This window comes from Seriola lalandi, unplaced genomic scaffold, assembly GCF_002814215.2.
Source record: "Seriola lalandi dorsalis isolate HSWRI2012SDOR001 ecotype SW California unplaced genomic scaffold, Sedor1 jcf7180002054795, whole genome shotgun sequence".
In the NCBI taxonomy this organism is placed as follows: domain Eukaryota; kingdom Metazoa; phylum Chordata; class Actinopteri; order Carangiformes; family Carangidae; genus Seriola; species Seriola lalandi.
The window spans coordinates 3268594-3294777 of record NW_019525348.1 but is presented as its reverse complement, the minus strand read 5'-3'; the positions used below and the strand labels follow the sequence as shown (position 1 = coordinate 3294777).

At 39.4% G+C, this 26184-nt stretch overlaps 2 protein-coding genes across 2 annotated transcripts; one reads left to right on the top strand and one right to left on the bottom strand.

The window, feature by feature from the left end:
* Positions 1–242: 242 nt before the first annotated feature.
* Positions 243–16611, top strand: kmo (kynurenine 3-monooxygenase). The gene is made up of 16 exons (XM_023425943.2): positions 243–377; positions 2256–2355; positions 2633–2702; positions 2891–2988; positions 3692–3781; positions 4559–4607; positions 6176–6263; positions 9278–9443; positions 9574–9645; positions 11485–11606; positions 12147–12294; positions 12375–12432; positions 12525–12607; positions 14292–14393; positions 14483–14542; positions 15822–16611. Exons 2-16 carry the CDS (start codon positions 2293–2295, stop codon positions 15966–15968), a joined length of 1416 nt encoding a protein of 471 aa, XP_023281711.1. The 5' UTR covers positions 243–377; positions 2256–2292; the 3' UTR covers positions 15969–16611.
* Positions 16612–17801: 1190 nt separating this feature from the next.
* Positions 17802–25949, bottom strand: opn3 (opsin 3). Its single transcript, XM_023425682.2, has 4 exons — positions 25485–25949; positions 23220–23539; positions 19296–19547; positions 17802–18600 (listed from the first exon to the last, which is right to left on the bottom strand). The coding sequence occupies exons 1-4, from the start codon at positions 25801–25803 to the stop codon at positions 18328–18330; spliced, it is 1164 nt and encodes a 387-aa protein (XP_023281450.1). The 5' UTR covers positions 25804–25949; the 3' UTR covers positions 17802–18327.
* Between the last annotated feature and the right edge of the window lie 235 nt (positions 25950–26184).

Genomic DNA, 26184 nt, shown 5'->3' with positions numbered 1-26184 from the left:
CTTTTGTCCTGCGTATTCAGCTGTAGAGACAAGTAGGACTGACGAAGTATCAATTAAACTTAAAAAATAAAAACTAATACAAACATGTAAACTATTTCCTATGTGAAAAATTAAACTGACATAAGGTAGACGGTGATGTAAATATTGTATTGGTATTAAAGTCTAGTAAGTCTAGTAAATCAGTCTAGTGTCAGCTGTTTTTTTTTTTTTTTGCCTAGGCCCCTAGAAGACTAGAAATCACCACTGAGTGACTTAAGTGACACAACTTATCTTCTCTATTGAAGTTTTCATTGTGTACACCTACTTCTCTGAGGGGATGGAGGAGCCAGTTGTTGTGTTCAGGTCTCATGGAAACAGTCAAATACCAACATTATCAGGTGAGGAAAACTCAAACTCATTTGTAGCAATAATGTGTTCCTCTCCAATCCCACATCTGCTTGGTTTTGGACAGAAGCGCACACAGATAAGTGTTTATGTTTGCGTTTGTGTGACCACACAAAGAGCTAGGGCTCATACAATGTTGTCACCAGACTCAGTTGCACTAAAACACAGTCTTGACTCAGTGTCTCAGCAGCAGTGGAGCCTCATCATTTGCTCTTGTATCAGCCTTTTTACTCCTTGTGGCTGTTTCTCTGACACTGCAGGTTGTAGGTTGGCCTAGTGAGGAGACACCCTACACATCTTGTTAACAGCCTCATGTATTGATTAAATAATAATTTTTTGAACCAAAACTACCGTCAATCCTAACTGTATCTGAAGTAAGAATAGTGATGGAACATGTGTTAAGGCGTGTCTACCTAGAACATGATTATCTGTCATGACTGAATGAGTAGGGACTGTTGCAACAAGTCATCCTAACTATCTGCAAGCTAAGTAGCCATATCAAAACAATATGTAAAAATGCATTCAAATGTAAAATGTATTAGGTTGTTATGTTTATTACAGGCAATAAAATAAATAATTTGTGCCTATCTTGACTCAAGGTAGGCCTATGTTCTATGCAAAAGAATAGCTGTTCTTTGATACATATCATTAAAGAAAAAAAATGATACCATAATATTATTGTAAAAAAATGCATAAAAACATGTTTTCATAATACTAATCTTAATGAGAGAGAAAACTAAATTAAATGTGAAATTGAATGTATTTTTGATATGTTGCAACTGTCCCCAGGGTTGAGGTCAGTTGCTGAATTCTTCAATTCAAATAAATATTGATGATATGATATGTCACATGTAATCATCTTTAAATGTTATGGGTATTTAGCAGACACATGTAAGTTTAATATGTAAAAGTTTGCCCGGACTAGTCCAAATAGTCTCTGAGTAACTGAGAGAAATGCAAAAAGGTGTTGCAACCATCCCCATGTCTCCCCCAATGTCAAGATTGTACTGCCCTGCTGTTTGTAAATTCATTGTTCAATAAGGATATTACTAGTGAAAATAATGTACACATAATGAATTAATAAATAAATGTTTCTTTTAGACTTCTATACCAGATATATTAAAGATATGGAATTGGAGAGGCTGGATATTGGGTGATGTTTTGGTTTCTCTGGTTTACATAGAAGAACTATTTGTTTTCTTTTTGCATGTACAACCATTGGACATTTTATCAAAACAAAGAGAAACAAACCGAGCCAATAATACAATTACATTTTCAGATTAGATAAGATTTTTGTAGGTAATGAGATGGACACAGATTTGCTTTCTTTGCACCGGTATTGAGTTAATTCTAGTGGATTAACCTCCACTACCGTTTTAAAGCTTGTTGTATCAGTTGACATCACACAGCCACTAGATGGCGACAGATGTCATTACTTATATATTACATGACATTGATCATCCGTGACTGGAGACCCTCAGAGCAGTAATCGATTACTCTAGTTATCTCATTACTTTACAGCTACACATGACTGCTGAAAATAACTGCTATTATAACATATGTAACATCTTTTTACTAATAAAGACTACACACTGGATGTCATTTTAGGTGATCTTTTGACAAGCCTTTAGCAGATCGTTGTGACTTTTGGACTGTTAGACCTGTTTTTGCACCTGCAGGCTTAAAACAAAACACCAGAGCCAGTTGTCAGACGCTGTTTGAAACACAGTTTGACGCTGTTTGATAACTCCTGTTATCTGCCTCTTGTGTTTGCTCTGAAAGGGGAACAGGGAATGACATTCATAGGATTCTCTCTGCTCCTCCTCTTTTAAACCATTAACAACTACTTCTGTAAATCACTTTGCACTCAGCAGTGAGAGGCTCAGACACTGCAGAGACTTCAGGACAATGGAGGAATTAGCAGGCAGACCAATCAAGAAAAAAGTTGTGGCAGTGGTGGGCGGTGGTTTGGTAAGAGGAAAATGAAAGTGAATTGTTAAATCACTGTAGATCTTGTCTTCTGATCTCTTGACAAAAATTTTTGGGAAGGACAAGGAAGAATTTTTTGTACAATGTGGAAAAAGAAGTGCATTTGCTTTTAAAAGTGTGGAGTAAAGAGTGTTTAGGAGTGGTTCTGCAGCCTAGATAGTTTTAATGATATATATTTAAAAGATAATTATTTATTATGTTTATGCATGACTGTGGCAACATGTTCAATGGAATGTCCATATTCCCCTTCACCCTTTAGGTCGGGGCACTGAATGCCTGCTTCTTTGCCAAAAGAGGCTTTGATGTTGAAGTCTTTGAAAGTAGAGAAGGTAGTATTCAAAGCTCATTTTAAAGTCTACTTTTCCACGAGTCAAATTTTCACATCACTTCCCTCTTTGAAGAACACATCCACACATTAAAATTACAATATTCCTGAGTAATACACACACATACACACAGGTGAATGGAGGCATTACTTTTTGAAACATTCAGAAACATTTTCTGTGGTTTTGGTCAGATATCCGGAAAGCCAAAATTGTGAAGGGGAGAAGCATCAACCTGGCTTTGTCTCACAGAGGCCGGCAAGCACTGAAACGTGTCGGGATGGAGGATAAGGTATGTTGATTAGGTATAGTCACTTTTAAACTAGTAAAGTGGAAATGAGGTAAGGTTTATCCCAGGACTGCAGTGGCATGGTGACCCTATCTTGCTTGTTTATTGGTCTAAAATGCAGCAAACAAATAAATGGGTAGCTTATACTTGTGTAGGTCATCCATTATTCCTGCCCATTTAATGTTACTATATAAGTCCTTCTACAGCACACATCATAGGCCAAAGTCAGGGCAGGCAGGTGGAAACCCTTCATTTTATGTTAAGCTTGATATTCTAATAATGAAATATTAAATATGTGATCAAGCCCCGGGGGAATCTGTCCACTCTCGTTTCTTTACTTGCAGTCCACTCAAGATGTTTTATTGGGGCATTTCAGGTCCGCATTCTTTTTTGTTGGTCCACATTTGCTGCACTGAGTATATTATGCATGCCTGAGAACTCTGCATCAGACCCTTTTCTTACACTTGCATGACTTTTCAGCCTGACAAAACAAGACCTGCTTTACAAGGTTTTCCACATATACTTACCACGGCAGATACAGAGTGGCCAAATGGACCAGCTGGACTGTCAATGCCATAGTAACCACTTTTTCCACTTATGGATTGCGACTCAAAATCCTATTTGTTTTTAAAGAACCAATGCAAATTATGAAATTCTACAGAATTTATCTTAAATTGTAATAGTACAGTAATCTGTTTTCCCTCAGATTGTCTCCCAAGGAATTCCCATGCATGCAAGAATGATCCATTCACCAAGTGGGAAACAGTCTCCAATCCCTTATGGCAAGAAAGGCCAGGTAAGGCTGCCAGTGATGTAATGTGACCAGAGAAACTGAAAAAAGTCTCAGTTAACTATGTAACACTATAATAACTGATTAGTCAGCAGTAAGAATATGGTATACAGTCTAATGGTAAGAATAGTATATTAACCACATCAATACTATTTCCTATACTTTGTTTCCAATATTATTTACTACTACCACTTTTGAATACCACTGTTAAATGCTAACGAGAATATTCTGCTAGCACAGTGTTATAAATGTTTGGCTATTAGTAAACATAGTGTAAGAATTGCCTCATGTAAACTTATTCAGTCTGCAGATTAAACATTCATTTCTCAGCTCGCTTCACTTGTACAGAGGCACAAACAAACTACAATTAAACATGCACAATCAGAGATATGTTATGTGAAGTGACTCAAGGATGCACTAAATGATGATCAGCAGAAGTGACAATTTAGTCACAGTCGCATAACAACACAAGTCCGACTAAAATGAGGTTTGTGCGTCCTTAATAAACGTGTCCCAGTTATTTGTCTGTATGATTAGTTTGACTGAAAATAGTTTTTTTTAATTACACTGCTCCAGTTTGGCAGGGATTCTTAATCTGACTTACATGATGAAATAAAACAGAAATATTCAAGAAAAAGAGTGAAAGCTTGTAGAGGCATGGGTGTAGGGAGAATATTAGGGAAGGAGAGTATAAACCAAAAGCTTCCTGTTCCCATTTTAAATGAAGTGTGAAGCTGTAGTACGTGCAGAATTGCACTGTGATACAGACTGTTCTCCTTCCAGTACATCCTGTCAGTGGACCGAGCCAATCTGAACAAAGAGCTGCTAACAGGTAAGAACATCAATAGTGTTATGTAATTCAGACAAAACCGTTTTGGAGCACTAACACTGAACACGAAGTCATAGACTGTGCTGAAATAACCAAACTATAGCCAAAGGGAAATAGAGAAATTTAACATTCAAATGATGTATTGTCCTACAGTGTACAAAATTTGACTCATAAAGCGTTTTAGCCCCTTTCAGATCTTCTTTAATCTGATGACATGTTTTTGTCTTGTGTCTGAACAAGCAACCAAGCCACATAAAAAAGGTTTTTAAAAGTTATTAGTAGCAATCTTACTTATTTGGATCTAGTAACATTTCAAGAACACTCTCAACACTGTGCAAATATGAACTGAATGCCATCAGATGAACATAGAGGCTGCGGCAGCACAAGGTGAAATATGTACAAACGCAGAGATTGATTAAATGCACATCTTGTAATGTTACCACCTTCTAAAGGACTGTAATAAACATTATCAAAATCTTCCTCCCACATGCACAGAGAAAATAAAATCAGTTGAATAAATTTTGAAAAATAATGACAGAGCCAATTTTAAGATTCTTCTCATTTTCAATCAGGCAATAAAAAACATTTTTACGCCTAATACAACCACATTAATTATCCTTCCCTATATTTGATACCAACTGCATGGATGATCAATGAATATTTAGCAAAACGCTTTTTGTGGCATTTTAACTACCATTGTGCAATTGTTCAGCTCTCGGTGATGACTTCTAAATGTTCCAAATCTCACTATAGAGTTAACTACTTAGTGTCTGTTCAATGTGTGTGTATTGACTGGAGGAACCATGTCTTTTACTGCTAATAAATCCAACTTTTTATTTCATTGAGGAAGAATGTGTCTTCCTACAAAAGTTATGGTATCATTTTAAAGGATTACCCTTCCATTTTACAGTGAATTAACACATATTCTTGCATTATATATATATATATCTTCAATACATTCTTAATTCATGAACTCTGCACAAGGCTCCAAGTTGAAAGACATACTCTTTCATCCCACCACATTAGGCTGTTTGCTTGCGCTGAGCCTTATCCACTGCAGTTACTCCCTGTACGTTGTTAGTCTTTAAACTGCATGCGTACGTCTGGCAAGGTCAGGGGTTGTGTTAGTCTTTTCAGGCTAAAAAGGATTTTGCCTAATATTTAATGAAGTGCCTATGTATATGCTTGGAGATAATGTGTGACAGCATGGGGCTGTCTTTAATTAGATTGCCTCTGTGTGCTGAAAGATCTTATCAGGGCCGATCCACACTCCTGGAATTAATACAGAAATAAAGATTTTGGAAAGTGTGACAGCTTAAACATCAGTTTCCACAAAGCGCAGATACACTGACTGCTTGTTATGTAGTTCAGGAGATTTGTCCTAATCAGCATGAGGTCACTCCCCTACAGTGGGGGATTGATTTAACTGCTTGCGGACAGGCTGTGTCCTTTCTCCATTTTATTAGAATTGCAAAAGTTTCCTGTATATTTTAACAAGATATTACCTGTCACTTCACTGCTGCTGTTATGTCATGCCTGCCGTGTGATATAAGCTGTTTTTGTGACCACAGAGGCAGAGACATATCCAAACACAAAGCTGAACTTCGACCACAAACTGCAGGACTGGAGTGCCGAAACAGGGCTAATGACCTTTGTCAGGTAAATAGTCACTGATCTTACACATGTTCACAGCACACACACTCACAGACGCAGACACACACACACACACACACACACGCACACACACACACACACATACATAATGTATGGAAGGTTAATCCAAGAGGAGGATCCGCTCATTTGGATTCTTAACTTTATTGATCATGTCCCCCTTTGTCCCTGCATGTAACCACATGTGGCCTTGTACATGTTAAGTGCCTGAGGCTTGTGATGGTGATAAACATGTTGCCTTTGAAGGCTTGTTTGGCCGTCCTTGAGGTAAATGTGACACACAATTTACAACCCAATTAACACTGAAACACCTCCAGCTCTTTTTAGTCATCGGAATTAGCGTACCTATGTGGTGAATTATTAACACAGCACGCAGGAGCACAAACTCAGTTTAATTGAATTCAGCCTTATCGTAATTGTGTAAAAATCCATTTTATGTGTTTATTGTTGCTTCTGTTTTTTATTTATTTTCTGTATGCCTGGTGGTCCAACTTGCACCCAGTTGAGAATGTGGATCAGAATGAGTCACCGTGCTGCTTTCGCTGCAGCGAACACACATTTTAAGGCACTTTAACTTAATCAGTTTTTGCTGTGAGTGTGCCTCGAATCCAAGAGTCACCCTGGTGAGCACTTTCCACATCCAGGACACAGCCCCACCCCTTCCCCTGTAGTTGAACTGTGACAGCACACATATTTGCTCTTTCCGGCTTGTGAAATTAAATGTACACGGAGAGACTGATGCCACTGTGATAGCCACTTTCCTCCCATAGTAGCCAGGAAATGTTCCGAAATAGCCATCAGATAGATGTACATGACCTGAGCTATAATCATACACCAGCTACCTTATTGCTGTACATATAATAACATGTTGATGAGGTCTTAGAATATCAGTAAACATTGTTTGTTATCTGATTCAGTTTTTGAGATATGACATCTTTAGGTGGAAAGCTGTAGCACAGACACAATGTGAAATCAGCATCCCAGGGTGAGTTCATTGTCTCTGTAGTTAGGAAACCAGATATTGTCAGACTCACTAGATCAATTTACAAACGTATTGGTCGCTATGCACATTCAGTATTTTCATACAACTGTAATTTTTATGTCAAAATAAAGCTGGTCATTGAACTAAAAAAGATAATAGGAAGCTGTATATCAGTCTTCTGTAGTATTTATTCTTACATATGTACATGTATAGCATTAACATTTAGCCACATTAGTAGTGTAACTGTATGGATGCAATGTGGGTGTTTCGGTTGGTTGTCCAGACTGAAATACGTCAACACTTATTGCATGGATTGCCTCAAAACATTGTCCAGACTGTCCCCAGAGGATGAACCCTAAAGACTTTGGCCATCCCCTGAATCCTCCTGTAGTGCCACCATGAATGAGACATTTTTGGTATCGAGTGAAATATCTTGGTGGATTGTCATAAAGTTTAGTACACAGCTGTGAGGAACACCCAATATGTTGCCCTCAGGATGAATTTGAACATCTTTGGTCAGCCCCTGAATTTTACTCTAGCACCTTCATCAGGCCACAATTTTGATTTTTTTAGTGCTAGTGTTTAGTGCTAATTAGCAAATATTAGCATGCTAAATTAGTAAAGTGGTAAACACAAAGGTACATAAACATTCTGTATCTGCAACAATCAGCCAGTCACTATTGTCAGTGGGATTAGTATGCTAACATTAACATTTAGCTCAAACACTACTGTCTGAGTACAGCTAGCGCTGCTAGCATGGCTAGTCTTATTTCAAATTACAAAAGTGAAATGTGTGAAGACCCAGTTCAGACTTAAGCATTGTGAATGCTTTATGTTTTGACTTGCTCCACCTGTGACCTACACAGCCCCCACAGATTCATACAAGATGTGACCTTAAATGGATAAATAGTCTACATATAGTCATGTTTGGGGTGAAGAACAATTAAAATGAATAACACTCTGCAATGTTTTTTGTTAATGTGTAAATAATTAAAATGAGGTCTAAAGCAATGAATCCATTATAAAAACATTATGTGGACTGCAAGGATCTTTGAATAAGATCATAGGATGCTTAGAAAAAATTCTGATGTACTTAATATTGAAGTAACAGATGCATCAGCATTTCCACTTGGGTCATAAATGTGTACTGGCCTGTGAACTGCGTCAGATCTCAGAGCCAACATTTAACTCCCATGTAGCTTCAGGCACCATGACAGGAACCATTTCCATATGGCACATCAGACTGTGTCTGGGGATGTTGGGAATATTCATGCTTGCTGCCTGAAGCAGCTCTTCAATACCATCAGCAGATGCACCAAACAGTATAATGTGTTTGTAGTTGTCAGAGATGCCATCGTCATGATCACCATGGCTCAGAGCCAAATTAGCCATTACTGTTCAATGACTATGTTATTCAATTTTGTAATCTCCATTTGAAAAAAATATTATGAGATTAAAAAAACAACCTTGAAATGTGGTAAATCCAATAAGATATGAGAATACAAAATGTCAGTGGCCTAATTTCACACTGTACTTATGGGATAGCCAAAAAAATCAGCAACTTTAATTGAACTCCTGCAGAAGAAAAATCCTCTACGTTCATGATGAGAGAGAGAAGTGTGAGAGAGTCGAACTCAAACACACAGCTCTCAGTCTGAATCAAACCCAAAGCACATAGCCGCTGAATATATTTTAATGTTTAATAATGTATGTATAATTATTGAGGAAGACTTTTTACATACCTGAGTGCCAGCCTGGGTGAAAGGTGGGCAGGAAATTGCTTCTAAGAAGTCTAATGAATGTCTGTGACCAAAATGTTGCCTTTGCTCATTAAATAATTAATGCGTAGACTTCTTATGGGTATTTGTTTAATATTAGGGTTCCTCAGGCTATGCATTAATTTGCTTGTTAAATCAAGTTAAGGTCTTGTACAGCTAAGTTATTTAGCTTATATCCAAATATATATATATATATACAGTCTATTGAAGTGAATTTGTCATTTTGCTGGTTTGTGTCTCAGGGCAGACGGATCCAATGACCAGATCAAGGCCGACCTAATCGTAGGCTGTGACGGAGCTTTCTCTGCCATCCGCAAGCAATTCCTCCGTCGCAGCCGCTTCAACTACAGCCAGACCTACATCCCCCATGGCTACATGGAGCTCACCATGCCGCCCATCGATGGAGAGGTCAGTCCTCTGTACAGTCCCCTCTGTTTAATGTGGGCGGTAAGATGCTGCCAGTATCAGACTCACAATTTGTTGGCACAATTGTCTTCTTTATTTCTTTTTTTGTTTGTCCCACTTTCATCATCTTCAGTTTGCCATGAAGCCGAATTATCTGCACATCTGGCCGCGAAACACATTTATGATGATCGCCCTGCCCAACTTGGTGAGTGTGAATTTTCTTTTTGTTCTCTCTTGTGTTTTTCAAACTGCACCTGTAAATGAACATTAGCCTATACAAGATGTTCTTTTGTGAGGTTATTACGTCACATCATTGGCAACCACTAGCTGTAGCAGACAGACAAAAGTGTAATTTCAGGGCATGATTGACCTCTGGCTTGCCCTCATAGAGTTAATTAGCCTACTTTACAGTAGAGGCTTAACCATCAGAAATCATCTGAAAAACGTCTTGGCTCCTGAGGATCACCCTGGATTAAACACAGCAGTTGTGTCCTCCTCATCTGTTGCTGACTTCTCTTTGTCCCTCCTGTCCTTCCTAATCCCACAATGATTTTTCTGCATGGCTGACTCAGCACAGCAGTTTTTGCTCTCCTCACTGAGGCCCGGTTAAGGCAGCTGACTTTGAAGTACATTCGCACTGTCACTCACTGCCCTAGTTCCCAGGAACACATTAGAGCTGAGAACAAAACAAAAAAACATCCTTGCTGCTGTGGATACCATGGTAACAGAGATGGTGCTAAAAGGTCTTCGGGGAGGACTTTGTGATGTTGATGGATAGCACCTGCTCAGATGGGCAGATAATGACACGCCCATAACCTCAGTGTACTTTCATCCATCACTTGCACTGGGTGGACTTTGGCTTTTACGTCAGCACTGAGGATGGAAGATTCTGTAATGACGATTTTGCAGAGAGGTTTTCGCAGACGTGACTCTGTATAAAAACTGAACAAATAATAGAATATGCGTTCACCGAGAACTTAATTACAAACAGCTGTGCGCCCACTTATTCATGTAATTATCCAATCAGCCAATCATGTGGCAGCAGTGCAGTGCATAAAATCCTTCAGTTAATGTTCCATCAAACATCAGATTGAGGAAACAATTTGAGCGTGGCTTGATTGTTGGTGCAAAGACAGGCTGGTTGGAGCATTTCTGAAACTGCTCTCCTGGACGACTCAGAATAGTGCCAGTGTTGGTGCTGACAGAGCAGGCTACAGTAACTCAGATAACCACTCTTTACAACCGTTGTGAGCAGAAAAGCATCTCAGAATAAACAACATTTCCAACCTTGAGGTGGATGGGCTACAACAGAAGAATACCACATTGGGTTTCACTCCTGTCAGCCAAGGAGTGGACACCAAGCCTGGTCTCATGAATCTGGGTTTCTGCTGAGGCAGCAGATGATAGGGTCAAACCATGGACCCAACCTGCCCTGAGTGTTGTTGCTGACCACGTGCCTCCGTGTTAGCAGGGTAATGCTCCATGTCACAAAGCAAAAGTCGTCTCAAACTGGTTTCATGGACATGACGATGAGTTCAGTGAACTTCAGTGGTTCATTCTTGACATTGGGAAAACTTATCTGTAATAAATTACTCCAAAGGGAAAGCTTACTTACCTCTCTGTTCCTGAAACACTTATACATATATACATTGGTACTTAAAATTTGATACTAATACTTTTGAATGCAGGACTTTTACTTGTTAGTGTTTCTACACTGTGGTAAAGTGTAAGAGTTTTAAAGACTTCTACCACCACTGGCGACCATGTTAGCATGCTGATGTGAGCATTTAGCTCAAGTCACCACAGTGCCCAGTGCAGCCTCACAGAGCTGCTTGTATGGCTGTAGACTCTTGTTATTACAGGGCTGTGCCGACATCCTATTGCTGGAACAGTGGGCTGTAAATAGTTAATCTTGTAAAGCATCTCGTAGTGTTAGTGTTTAATAAATGTTATGTATGTAAAGATGGTTCCATTTAACTTGGCAAGAAAGCTGTCACAATGGATTGGAGAGCTAACATCACTGTACACTTTTTTCTCAATTTAGGACAAGACATTCACCTGTACCCTCTTCATGCCCTTTGATGAGTTTGAGAAGATCACCACAGGAGATGAAGTCATTGAGTTTTTCCAGAAATACTTCTCTGACACAATACCACTAATAGGAGTGTAAGCCCCTCTCTCTCTCTCTCTTTCCCTTCTCCACTGTCTGTTATCTCTTTCTTACCCTCTGCCTTTATCTCCTCATCCAACCTGCCAGGCCATCTCAAAAACATTTTCATTTCCCATCATCCTGATGAATCCAGCCACATCCAGAGCAATCACCCATGAAGTGTGAAATTGCAGACGCACAGTTGCATGGCTTTGTGCAGTGCGGTTTTAATTAGAGATGAACCGTATGTTGTGGGTGACGGACGGATAAGGGGAGGCATGAGCTGTAGAAACGCTCCAGGCTTTCATTCAATACACTTCCTCTCTGGGTTGATTGTATTTGGAGTGCTCAGGCATAAACAGCTGAACGCATGCTTTCCTTTTCGACGGTTTAACTTGTGCAGTGCAGACAGAGCATGGTTGTTTTAGCTTATTCAGTCGTGACAGATGTTTTTGTAGGAAGCAAATACACAAGATCTGCTTTTCTGAAAAATGCAACAATCAAAATGAACCACTCGGTGAGTTTGTAATTGTTTCATTTCCATTTGTGCCTCGCAGTGATGCACTCAAGAGGGATTATTTCCGATTGCCTGCGCAGGCCATGGTGTCTGTCAAGTGCTCCCCGTATCACATTAACGATAAATGTGTCCTGATGGGCGACGCAGCCCACGCAGTGGTGCCTTTCTATGGGCAGGGGATGAACGCTGTGAGTATCACTAAACTGAGGGCAAGAAAAGGCAGCAAATAATTAAAATGGAAACTCATTCATCCGTTCATGCTTTACAGGGCTTTGAGGACTGCATTGTCTTCGACGAAATATTGGAACAGTTAAATGAGGATTTCAGTAAGTGCTTTTTTAAATGAACGAAGATTAAAGGAGATACAGAGGATAAACTGATAATTGTTGAGGCTGTTTTCCATTGTGTATCTGTGCAGGTGCTGTACTGCCCGAGTATACCAGAGTGAGAGTTCCCGACGACCATGCAATTGCAGACCTGGCCATGTACAACTACATTGAAGTAATGCATATTAATTTGATATGATTAATTTAACCTCATGTTTTATGATGCATATCTCTATGCAATGCTGCAGCTATTTAAATGGGATTAATGTGTCTATTAGAAATTGATTACCCTTCCTACTTTAGAGGTAGTGACTCCAACTAGTGAGATATTTTACTTAAGACAGTTGCAATATCATAGTTAGAAAGTAACAATATTCCAATATATTGCTCTATTACAAGTGAAACAAGTTCACTTGAAGCAATTATATTCATATAATAACATATAATAACAATGGATCAGTTAGCTGTTAAAAGTGGATGGTGTTGCTCATAGTTACAAACCCACAGAGAATCATCACCAAACTCTGCAGTTTCTCCGTGCATTGTTTTAGCTTCTTTCAGCTCATTGTTTTGGTTTTTCGTCCTGTGACTTCTCTCCTCTCTGCTTCAGTGTCATTGTTTTCAAAAGGCGTTTTTTAGCAAATACACACCCACTGGACAGCACCTGTTCAGCACCAGACAGCAGACAGACAAAGTTAGCTACTAGCTGGTGAAAGTAGTTTAGCATTTAGCAGCTAAACAGCCAGATCCTACTTTTGCCACATTTTTTTTTACTGTGTAGTGATAACTATAAATCATCTTTTACATGAAATCCTAATCTGAAAAGTAAATACTCACAATAGCTGTGAAATAAATGCAGTACAAAGTGGAGTAAAAAGTACAAATTAAATGTTGGCAAGTAGACATTTGAAGTAGTATTGAATGTCAAAAGTAATACTTTAAAACTGCATATAAATACAGTATTACAGTAAAGGTACTTACTCATAATCTACCACTGGGGCTGGCTTAAGTAATGATGTGCAACCGAGACTGATTCTCTCTATCAGTTAGTGTCAATCAAACAATCACCTGACTCGGATTCAGACATACTTGTCTGAATCAGTCACTGGTCGGATCATCACTCTGTGAGTCTAGTGCATTGTGAACTCCTCCACAATCTGCTCTAAATCCAACTTCTCTGCTCGTTCATTCTCACTGTAAAATATAACCAGTTCACTCAAAAAGCAGAAAGGTGCTGCAAACCTCTCTGAATGTAGAAGGGAATGTAGAAATGACAGCTGAAAGATCCACTGTCAGTATTTTAGCATTTAGCGTTTAGCCGGACCCGGCACACACCTGGTTGGTGATGCAACATGGCTGGTGTGTTTGATTTGGGACACGAGCCTCGGATGCGGAGTTGTGCATCACATCAGCAGCTTCTTCTCGGCTGCAGTTGCTCATTTGGCTCTTTTCAGTTGTTGCATTGACGCGGTTAATCATAAATCTGTAGATGTATAGAATGGCCATTTATAGTCATAAAATAAAACATAAATAGTCATGTCCGGTTCTGGGTTTGCCAACTTCAAAAATCAGTTGATATTTAAACTCTCCATCACATCTGACAGCTGGACAGCTACCTGACTATCTGCCCTTTAAAATCCATGCACTCAGAAAGCCAAAAATTGTCGCTAATCTTACAGATCTCAAAAGTAACCACAGCACTTTGTGTTAACTTAATCCCCTTCTACTGCAGCTATGCCCTGAAGAGTAGAGGAGATTGTGTGGCATTTCTGATATAGCTGTAAGAACTATTTAACAAAATCAGAATATAAAGGCCAGATGGTTCCCGTCACTAACACATGCACTGTTTTGTTTCGCAGATGCGAGCACATGTCAACTCCAAATGGTTCCTTTTCAGAAAACATGTCGATAACGTCCTTCACTGCATCATGCCAAAGACAATAATTCCACTTTACACAATGGTAAGCATCCTAATAAAAAAAATGATTGCTGTCACTTTGCTTTGTCTATTACAAAATCCAAATCATTCTCTGTCCTTCACTGTCTCCAGGTCACTTTCACTAGGACAAGATACCATGAAGCCGTGAAGCGCTGGCATTGGCAAGACAAAGTAAGACACCTTAGACACCTTCATACACTTAATTCTTTGGGGGTATTTCATACCTTTGAACATTTTAGTATTGTAATTCAGGGCTCTTTTGAAGTCACAGTATTATCAACAGCAAGCATAAAAAGCGGCTGTAACTCTCAGTGGGTAAACACTTTGCCTTTTAGAAACATTTGATTTATTGTACCACAAACACAGCTTTGCTGCACCAAGAAATGTTCCTGATTCGTCCCACTTGGCTGTAGCAGCCAGTTAGTCCTTGGCACTGTGTTGAATTGTCAAATGTGACCTGTCCCGGTGGCGTATGCACTAATGGACCCCTGTCAGATGGACAGTGGGGATTGTCACAGCCTCCCTTGTAAAGTGTTTAAACCCGTAGGGATGTTTGGGCAAAGGGTGAAATGACCCTCTATGGGGGGGAAGAAAAACTACTGCATGAAGCAGCATATGCAGTAGCAGAGCATAAGTGTTAACAAAATAATAAAATAATGCAGTATTAAAAGATAGAGGTCAGCCGCAGGGAGGGCATTGTCTGCGTTTTAGCCAAGTGCAGGGAGGATGGAATTAAAAGGTGAAGATCACGCTAAACTTTGAAGATTATATAGCTGGATGTAGGAAAAAGTATGAGGCATTAAACTTTTGCTCAAAGTTATAGAGAAAACAGATTTCATCAAATATGTTACGATATCCCAGTCACATTATTTTACATAAATTATGTTAAATAGGTTGGATGTTTTTGATTTAAAGGGATAGTTTGGGTTTTTTGATGTAGGGTTGTGTGAGGTAGTCATATATAGTCGGTACATTACCTGCAGTAGATTCTAACCAGCGCTCCCAGTTAGGAGATCCGACCAAGGTTTACCGGCAGAGTGGCAGAGCACGGGGCCATCAGAAAAAAACCTGTTTTAGTGACTTTTATTGTAGGTTTGTATGAGTTTTCATTGTAGATTCATTTTTACATATTGAGGTTATATGTTATTCACTGAATAAAAGGTTCTATAGGTTATACCAGCTGTTATTTGGAATTAATTAGCTAGAAATGTACAAATATAACACTGCCATTGTTTACTTACAGAGCCTTCCTTTCCACAAAATGATCTTAAAACTATAGGATTTGAATAATAGAGTGCACCAGAGACATTGAATAAAGATAGAAAAGGTTGTTTACTTTGCAGTCGTGAATTCATTTACAAAGCCTAATGTGAAGGTGTGAGGAACAAATCAGTTTGCGTGCATAAAACTGGCAAAAGGATTAAGATTTTTTTTTAAATTTATTTCACAGGTGATAAACCGTGGCCTGCTGTTCAGTGCTACAGGAGCTGTTTTGGGAGGCTCATACCTGCTCATTAAAAATCCTCCAGATATAAACAAGCTCATCATCCCTGCTGAGAAAATGTGGAACAGGCTTCTGGCCCTACGGACATCTTGAGCACTGGCAGGCCCTCTGATCTGACAGACAAGTGTTAAGACTGGTGTGTTAAACACTAGAAGCAATTTAGGGGGTCTGGATTTTAATTAGAGTTTGATTGAGTCCTCTAATTCACAATGAAGGCCCTGCTAGGCAAATTAATGAACTGTAGTAATGATTGTTGAAACTTCCATCATTATATATATCATACCATTATCCATCATAATGATTGATAATATAATTTGAACTGTAACTGATTTGGCTGGAGGTCTCCAACAGCAGATTTTTTTAGTCTTTAGATTTGATTTTCATTCCATCATCATCATTATTTGCACAATTTTTAATTTTCAAACAAAATGTCAGTATTAAACTCAGGATCGGGGGCAGGGCCTAGGACAGTGGTTCTCAAAGTGAGGTCTGGGGACCACCAGGGGTCCTTGGAGGGGTTCCTGGGGGTCCTCAGCAAAAAGGGGAATAATTTATTTTCACTATAATTCAATCCATGAATAACACAATGACAGAATGTATGACTATTTTACTCATGGGTTTCAAACACTTTCTATAAGAATGGTAAAAAGTTTAAGTAGCACTGGTCTGGGGTATATTTGTATGAATTTATTCTGATGCTTATAAGAATTGCAAATAAATAATAATAATAAATGTTCCCCCAGTTCATAGAGATTATCATATTTTGGATTTTCCTCTCAATGACATCTACTTTACACAAAATTAGGGGCTTTTTGGGCTCATATCATCTCAATATTAAACAAATTCTTGAACTTACAATAACAGTTTTTTTGGCCACTTTTTTTCCCCCTTTTTTTGGCCAGTTAAACAATTAGCTTAAACTATATTTTTGATATTTTGGTAAGTAACTTTATTCGCTTTCTTTCCAAGGGTTAGATGAGAAGGTCAATACCACTTTGATGTCTGTCCATTAGATATAAATGTAGCATCTTGCAGATTAACTTAGTTTAGCATTAAGACTAGAAGCAGGGAAAAACAGCTGCCTGAAGTTAACAAAATCCGTTTAGAAACACATGTGAATCTCATTAATTAACATCAGTTTTCATGCCGAACTTCCTCTTTAAAACATTTTAAGTTATTTTTAGGGAATTTTTATGCCTTTATTAGATATGATCGTGAAGAGAGACAGGAAACGCAGGGCTAGAGAGCAGGGGAATGACATGCAGCACAGAGTCCAGCTGGCTGGGAGGCAAAGTGGGGACTTGCTGCTCAGGGCATTTATGCCCATATGGTATGCATCCTAACCACTCAGCTATCTGGTCACCCTAAGTTATCATTTTTATACTACGGTTTTTGCTACAGATTAACAATTGAGATACAACATGTAAATTAGTGAGCACTAATATATATATATATGGTATTTGTTTTTCTAAGGCCAGGATAGCTGGTTAGCTTAGTGTATATATATATATATATATATTTTACTTTTGGCCTTAGCTTCATATTAAACATACAGATATAAGAATGGACTCAATCTTGTCATCTAACTTTTGGCAAGAAAGTGAATAAGCATATTTCCCATACTGTGATACTATTCTTTTAACCAAATAGTATAAAAACAAAGACCATTGACTCACTCAGTCACACATCCTCACTGAATTACCAGCTATGGAAATCCATTCATCAAGTCTATTCATAGCTGACAGCCCAGAAGGTTATGAAAGGAGCATTTTACCGGGGCACACCGAGGTCCCAGTCTCATCTCCTCTTACCTAATTACACTCCTGTAGTCTCCATACATATAATTCCACCAAATGTCATTTCGCAGTGACTGCTCTCATCACTCTGGGTGCTTAGACTGAAATAAGATAAGGTATACAAGCTTGGTAGCTTAAAATATGATCCTCTTTATTGAATCCATACACAGTAATGTCAGTTTGTGTACTATGGTTTATGGCTAAGGAGCTAAGGCTTATTTTCCATTTTACACAATTGCAGTTGGGTACCAACCAAAACAATTTACTATTACATGCTAATCCAAACTCAGGTCCTTAACACCACCGGCCTCTAAATGCTCGACACAGTCCTACAGTTGTCACATATACTAAATGGCATATTTGACAAACAAGTGTGATTCTTTTTCTAAGAGAAACATAATTGTTAACTACATCATTATGTACGAATGTCACCAACAGCTGATGTCAGATGAGGATGTCACAAATTCATCAGGAAACAGGTTATGATGAGATCTTGGGTTGACAGTGGGATATTTACAGTTGATTAGTAACAAATCTGTAACTGTGTGTAGACGCAGGAACGTCTCAGGAGGTCAGACAGGATTATTTGGTTTGGAATTGCATGTTATGTCCTAAGGCATACTGAGTGGTGGGGTGAGAAGTCCAGTCCTTGAGGATCACAGTGGCCTCACTTGAATGACATTGACCTCCGAGGAACTTCCAGCCTTGGAGGTCACGTCAAGGTGGCGGAAGTCATCGCTGGTGATGATGAAAACGATGGAGGAGGAGCTGAAGGTCACCCTCTTTTTGGGTCGGTCCCTGCTGCCACACGCGCCGGACATGACGATGGGCCGGATGGGCCGCTGGACCGGAGCCAGGGGGCGCTCTTTGAGGCTGCGCTGCAGCCAAGAGAGCCGCGAACAGAGCAGCTGCAGCAAACAGCGCCGGAACTGTGAGAAGATGAGGAGGAGGAGAAGCAGAGCGAAGAGATAAAAGGATGGTATTTAACAAGGGGATGAAATAGCACCCTGTCCTCACTCATTTGTCTGTCAAACAAGATACACACAAGATGTCAGCCTCCACAGATGGTGTAAGTGACAATTTCACTCCTACACACATAATAAATGCATTTTGTACGTTTAAATAGAAGAATGCTATGATGCTGATTTCATTCACATTTTTTGAAATAGTTCTTTTCCCACATTTTGCTGACTTTTACCTTTAAACAAGCACTTGTAGAAAATCAAAGTCTGCACTATTTTGTGTAAAAATGCTTCCAGAAATGCTCACTAATCTTATGGTTTTTCTACTCAAATCACAAACTGAAACAGTACTACAGGAGAGCAAACCATCGGCCCTATTCGAGATGCCATTGATTCGCTCCATTTGCTCATATTAAATTCTAAGTTCAGCTGTGGTCACTGGAGGGGGGAAAACAATTGACTGAATTCACAGGAAGCAGCCAATCAGAACTCTCCAGTGAAACATGGACCACTGACTTCACCCTCATCAGCCACACAGAGAAAGAAATTAGTGCTGGAGAGGAAGCTTCAGAGGTACAGTATAGGTAGTTACCAAAGTTGATCTAGAATTGAAGGTTCTTTCTTGAAAACATAAGAAATTACAAAAACGTACGGCGACAAACCTTTCTGCTCATGAACACGTAGATGAGGGGATTGTAGGCTGTGCTGGACTTGGCAAAAAACGAGGGGATGATGGCCAGCGTGGGAGAGACCATGCTCTTTCTGCCAAAGGCCTCCATCATGGACACAACAGCGTAGGGCGTCCAACACACCAGGAAGCAGGAGATCATCAGGAGAAACATGACGGCGACCTTCTTCTCGTACCGCAAGATCTTGATGATCTGAACCGTCTGGAGGTCCTGGATGGAGCGCAGCTACAAGAAACAGGAGAGAGTATGATGCTATTGTGAGGGGACATTAGCCTAACAATTGGACAGACTTGTGCCTGTGACCACATTGTTGCTGGTCCGGATCAAAGTCTGTGGTTTAACTGGGCAGTCCCTGAGCAGGTTTGACTATTTGAAAATGTACAGTATATGCATGTGGGAGAAAAGTAGGAATAAATACCTTAATCTGATGCCAAGACTCTGCTAGTCCGACTGTTTGTGTTGTAATAATTCAACAGCATTTGTGAAGATTAAAGCCGAGTCATGTAAATTTGTCATTAGTTTTTTGTGCCCTGAAAAGGTAAAACTCTCCAACATTTCACAGGGGCAAAGATTCTAAAAGAATCCAAACAAAACTAACATTATTTTATTTTGTAGAAATGTTTATGTCTTCTTACCTAACATATTAATCATCTGTGACCGTTCTGATTTATCTTGCGACCCCTTTGAAGGATCCTGACTTCAAGGTTGGAAACTACAAATTTAAATGACCTTCAATCACTTGTAAACACATTCTATGCAAGTGTGAGGGCAGCAGATTTTCAGTGCAGCTTCAGTCGACAACTGGTGAGTTCACAGACTAAGACAATTGACATATTTGTAATTTGAACATCTTCTCTCTCTGCATGTGCCATTTACTATGGAGACACCTTTAAACTAAGATTGTAACATTTGCTGAAAAGCAGCTACTGAGGATAAAAGTAGCAATGATGGCAAAATGCTCATGCTAACACATAATGTGTACAAGCAGTAGCACAAGTAGATAAGAGCCATAATGTCAGAGAAGTGCAACACTTATCCACACTTTGCTAACATTAGCCATCTAGCTAGTGGTCATACCAGACCAAGTAAGGCTGTAGCAGTGAAACCTGAGTGCCCTGAATAGAGAAATTTTGTCGTTTGCTAATAAATTTAAGTTTTTACTTGTAAGAAGAAGAAAGTGCAAGTTTTTCTTTCTGAAGTTACAAAGTATTCATTTAAATCATTAATAAAAGCAGCTTTATCATTGACAATATGTCTAGTTAAGGCCTAACAACTGTTTGTACTGTGCAGAATTATTTCCATGAGTTTGGCAACAGCTATAAGCTATAAGCTATAAGCAACGTTGCAATAACTCAAAAATAGTGTGGGTGACTGACACTGTATATTACATTATACCCTTAAGCGAAAGGGATGAGATGATAAAGCATATGGTTATTTTCCAGACTCCCTCGGGACAGTCTACAGCAGCTGATTGAATCACTGCAAGCTCCTATTTTTATTCATGAATTCACAAGGCCTGCTTTTATTTATGTTCTACATTTCTTATGAAGGCATAATCTACTTCCATGTTCATGTTCTACTGTTCTCTAGTTTTTCAGATGTCAATGATGAGCTCTTCTTGCTCTGGAAAGCAGGCCAAGTACTTTTCGTTTTCATTTTCTATCAAGCCAATACTCTGAAGGGTTCAGAGACCTTCTCTTTGAAGATTTTCATAGCATCTCCCAAAATGCTGTGACGTGTGATGAGTCCTCCCAGGCCTCTGAAGAGCTCAGGGAGTTGCAGAGGGGTTGAGAGTTTTTGTGGTGCTCAAGCTTGAGGCTGTGAGGAAATAGCAGCTCACACTTCCTACAAGGAAGTAGAGATAGTAGCTGCAGCCAATTGTGATGCAGACAGACATCTGGGTCATTTGATTAGAATTTCAGTGTTTCTCTCATTTACATGTTTACTTTCATATTTTCCTGTTCAAACACTTGGGTGACCATCTGCTTGACAGTACAAACAGAAGAAGATGAGACAGATACAGATTCCCTAATTTCTCTCAGAGACAAAGACGCTACTCCAGTGTTTTTGCAGGAATCATTAAACATGAATGCTTAACTCTCCTCCCGCAGCCAGCTCGACTGTCCTTTATTACCATGCTGTCTCCTGGGACTGATAACATCATTGACATTTTAAGGCTGCAATCCTAAGGCTCAGCACAGGCACAACAAACAATGAGCTTTTCAACCATTTCCACTGTACAGAACAAGCTCTGAAGCCACAGACACATACTATAATAATAAAGTCTGTAATAAAAGAGAAGTGAAAGGCATCACTTAGCCAGTAAAGGTCAATATGTTACTTTTTATTAAAACCAATTAAAGTCTATATCAAAAGTAATAACATCCCAAAGATCTTCATATCTTGCATACATTTAATACTTCATTTCACATCTGTTATTAGAAAACACAAAAATGAAGAAAATGTATGTGTGTTCATTGCTACATATTCACAGCTTGTAACATTTGAAATAGTTGAAATACTGAAGGCCAATTTAGTTGAAGTGGCAGTTAAAACAGTATGAGTGATTTACGTCAGAGTGCCAGTTCAAGTGTAACCTGAGCGAATTTGAAGTGAAAGTGCTGAAAGGAGCTGAAAAGTCAATCAGTGTATGTGATAGATTGATGTGGAAGTGTGCTGAAGTGGAAGTCCTGAAGTAAATGATTGCCAGTTTGTGTAGTTAAAGTGAAAAACTGTGGCAGTTAAAGTGTCAGCTGAAGTGTATGCACTGTAAGCAGTTGGACTATGTGTGAACAGCAGAAGTTGTGGGGGGTAGGGACTGAATTTTGTTGTTGTTGTTCAAAGCTGACGACCCCAGATCTGAAAGGGGTTTGACGTGCCAAATTTAATGTGTTGAAAGCAGCTGATGAGTTGTTGTTTGCTGCTGAAATATCAGTTGATGTATAAGATCTGAAAGTGTTACGTTGAGATATACTAGTGGATAAATAAATAAAAGAATTAAAGGTCCCATATTGTATCAAGGTAAATGTCCATGTCTTTTTTGATTGTAAAGCAGGTCTAGGTTCTAATACAACTTCTATTTAGAAACTGAGCCTTAAAATGTGCCGTTAAGACTTCTGTAACTTTGTGATGTCACAATGACACACTCACCACATTCAACCATTTCCCAAGCCCAGCCCACCTGCACCCACCATCAAGCCTTGCAGGATTTGGCTTCGCTGAGTGTTTACCTGAAATCCGATTTATTTTTATTACATCACTCAGAAAACAGTCAGCCAATCAGAAGAGAGGCTCGGAGCCTCCTCTCCTCTGATTTGCTCACTGACCTGTTGTTACTAGAGCTCCAGAGAGAAGCCTGAGAGAGGAGATGTAAAACTACAAGGAGATGGTTTTTGGTTCTTAAAACCACAAACATATCTTCTTATGGATCAACACTTCAAATAAAACACTGGAGAAGAGGAAAATATGGACCTGTAATTAATTTAAGTATGGGACCAATAACCTTGACTTTAGGTTTTCAAATTTGAGAATTTGCAGATTTTCCTTGTTTTACATTGTTGGAAAATGAAGATCTCTGGATTTTGAACTGTTGGTTGGAAAAAACAAGGCATCTGATGACGTCACCTGGGGCTTTAGGAAAATATGGATATTTTTCTCTCTTTGTTGATGTTTTATAGCCCAAAGAATGAATTGACTTATTGTAAAATAATCTAAAGATTAATTGTTAAACATGCATAGACATACAGTCATGTTTAACGTTTCCCTCCAAGTATCCTTGATCAGAACCCAAGTTCATTCACAAATCGATGTAATTCGTTCTGTTTAGTGGCCTAACTCATTCATAATTTATTAAATATACTAACAAATAAACAGAAAAATTAGATCTGCATGCCTTACCATCTGCACTGTATAGAGGATGTTCCCGTAGCAGTAGATCATGACACCAACAGGCACAAAGAAACAGGCCAGGAGGAAGAAGAGGATGAAAGAGGCATCATTCGGGTCCTTTGAAGCCCAGTCCAGAGAGCAGCCCAGCTGGTGGATCTCCAGAGTGTAGCGGTTCCACCCCAGCAGAGGAGCCCCTGTCCAGGCCAGGGAGTACAGCCAGATGTGGGCAATGGCCCGCCAGGCCCAGGGGAAGTCCACGACCTGGGCATGGACCACCCGGATGTAGCGTTCATAGGCCAGGGCTGCCAAAGTCATGATGGAAACAATGCCTGGCAGCGGAAGGAGAGAGACAGCCACGCTGAGTAATGCAGAGCGCTTAGTGTGGGATCTGGGTCAGTGGCTACTCAGCGTCTCTTAGATAGATTAGATTGAACGCATTTCATCACAGTATGTATAAACAGGAACTGAACATAAAACTCAAACATTTTGTGGTGAATCACTGAAAACTCACAGAAAGACTCTTGACTTACACACACACACACCTCTAAGACCTGCATCTGCAGCCTGGCTTTTTTCTACACAAATTAACATGGTTTGGCTTTAATGCTGCAAAAGTCTTATATTCAAATACCTGAAGCTCTCATGTTCACCTTGCACATCACTTTGCTCTCAGTTTTATAATGCTTGTAAGCCAGGGAGCTAGGGAGCAATTTTAGAATCATGACTATGTCTTGCATCTGCAAGACATAGTCATGATTCTAAAATTGATTTTTACAGGGAGTTGTTTCACATTACGCGCTGAGGTCGAATCTGTGGGGCTAGGGTTTGAGTAGGAAGGATGTGCATTAACAGCACTATAGGGGCTTATTTCTGCAGCCCTGTGGCCCATGTGTGTGTGTGTGCATATGTGTGTGTCGGTGACACTGACACCAACCTCCGCTGGGTAATACAAAGCACAAGGATGATGGCATGTAAAGAGGAGTGGAGGACGCAGACAGAGCTGTGAGATTTGTACACTTGAATTTCTATAAGACAACCTGTGTCAGCAGGGAGCCTTATATTATAGTCATTTTACCAGTGGGAGCTGGGAGCCATGCAGGCTCTCCAGAATTGTGACTTTCATATCAAATCAAGCCATGACTAATTGTATGACCTTGGGTTATTCTTGCACACATTGGATAAAAATATTAACCATAAATCTGGATGTAAAAACCAACTTTGCATGCTCTTGATTTGAAATTCTCATTTGTGTGACATATTTTCAATGCAAACCACATCAACAAAGTCACTGTTGCAGCGTTGCCAACGGTGATTCCCCATGACAGAGGCAGGTAAACGTGTTCTTTAGATCATGTGCAAAGAAGCCAATGTCAATTAAAGGACAGGAAGATGATAGAAAAAAATAGATATATAGGCAGCCTTTAGTTTGCTGACCAAGCAACACAAGGCTTTCAGGTTTTCACTAATGAGCTAATTATCACACATCTATCCTCCTGAACTGTAATTCCTACAGGGGTGGAACCCGGAGAAAAGTGTTCATTCACACTTCACTGCTGAACACAGTCATGCTGGGAATAAATGGACATTCCTGTTGGGGTGAAATTTGATGAAGGTGACAAAAAACATTCCTCTGCATGAAGCAATGACCTGCAGAATATGCTCACTTTACATGTAAATAAAAACAATATACTATGATGTCTGTTAAGAACAGAAAAAACAGAATTAGCATCCTCTCAAGGTCGTTAGATTTCACTGCAGCTCATCATGAGGCGAGACTAGAGGGTCAATAAACTGTTTTTGACCCGGTCTAAATTTAACCATCATCACATTCTGACAGGAAGTGCACACAAGAGAAAACAATGTAGTGACACATTTTAGTGTACAAGTGCAAGTTTGGTTTTTTTTGTTTTGTTTTTTACAATTTACATGCTTTTCATACAAATAATTTTTTCGTGTTTCTGGAATACCCTTCTTTCCTGCATTATATACCATATATTGTGAATGAGCTCCTCCCTGCTTTTTACATTAGCATTGTATTTATGCATTTATTTATATTCTTAATTATGTCAGAATAAGATATATTGATAAGATATGTCTATACATAAGATATAGTAAGATATATTGCCTATGTGAGACGCGAATAATCAATAATAAGCAATCACTTTAATTAATTTGTCTTGGACTATTCTGGTAAAAAAACTTTATGAACAATGTTGATAAATGTGAGCTATACACGGGTATAAATAAATAGTTTCCTCATTTTATGTCTCTCACCAAATAAGCTGTTGCTGAAGCCGTCCCAGATGCATGTTGCCTGGCTCCAGATCCATCCGCCTTTGACGCACGAAGCAAAGGTAAAGTTTATTCCGATGAGAGAAACCAGCAAATCACTCAAACTTATATTAACCAGTAACAAATTTGTGGGTGTCCGGAGTCTCTTGAATTTACAGTAGAGTATAATGACAACAACGTTATTGCAAAAGCCGAATACTCCAATGGTCCCGATGGTGAAAGCGAGAAGTTTGTAGGTGCCAACTGTGAAAAGATAATGTTCAGTACTTCTCTCGACTCTGGTTTCGTTGGCAGGATTCATTGCGCGGATAAAAACTTGGTTTCCAGCATTGTGCAGCGCGCGGTGTGTCAGAGTGTGTCCCAGACACGAGACACTGTGGGCTCCATGCCGCACCTCCACGCGCTCCCCGCGCCGCTAATTTAAACCACCCAGAGACTAGTGTTTGCTGAAACTGGGTCAATGTACCACTGTCAATTCAAACAGATTATAAACGTCACACTTCCGGCTGCAAATTCAGAGTAAAACCGCTTTTGACCTACATCTTTGACAACGAACTCAGGCTAACTATTGTGGGGTATCTAAACCACGTTCGAAGAGTTCATAGAAGAAGCATTTAGGAATAAAATTTCTAACGAGCCCTCTGTTGTGAAAAATCAGTACATTAGCAAATGATGCGGTATT

Excerpts from the sequence above, each read along its gene's own strand:
- kmo (XM_023425943.2), top strand. The coding sequence starts at position 2,293 with ATGGAGGAATTAGCAGGCAGACCAATCAAGAAAAAAGTTGTGGCAGTG. Across the intron at positions 2,989-3,691 it reads GTGTCGGGATGGAGGATAAG|ATTGTCTCCCAAGGAATTCC; the intron begins GTATGTTGATTA and ends GTTTTCCCTCAG. Across the intron at positions 3,782-4,558 it reads CTTATGGCAAGAAAGGCCAG|TACATCCTGTCAGTGGACCG; the intron begins GTAAGGCTGCCA and ends TTCTCCTTCCAG.
- opn3 (XM_023425682.2), bottom strand. The coding sequence starts at position 25,803 with ATGAATCCTGCCAACGAAACCAGAGTCGAGAGAAGTACTGAACATTAT. Across the intron at positions 23,540-25,484 it reads CTTCAGCAACAGCTTATTTG|GCATTGTTTCCATCATGACT; the intron begins GTGAGAGACATA and ends TTCCGCTGCCAG. Across the intron at positions 18,601-19,295 it reads ACGTGTTCATGAGCAGAAAG|TTCCGGCGCTGTTTGCTGCA; the intron begins GTTTGTCGCCGT and ends ATCTTCTCACAG.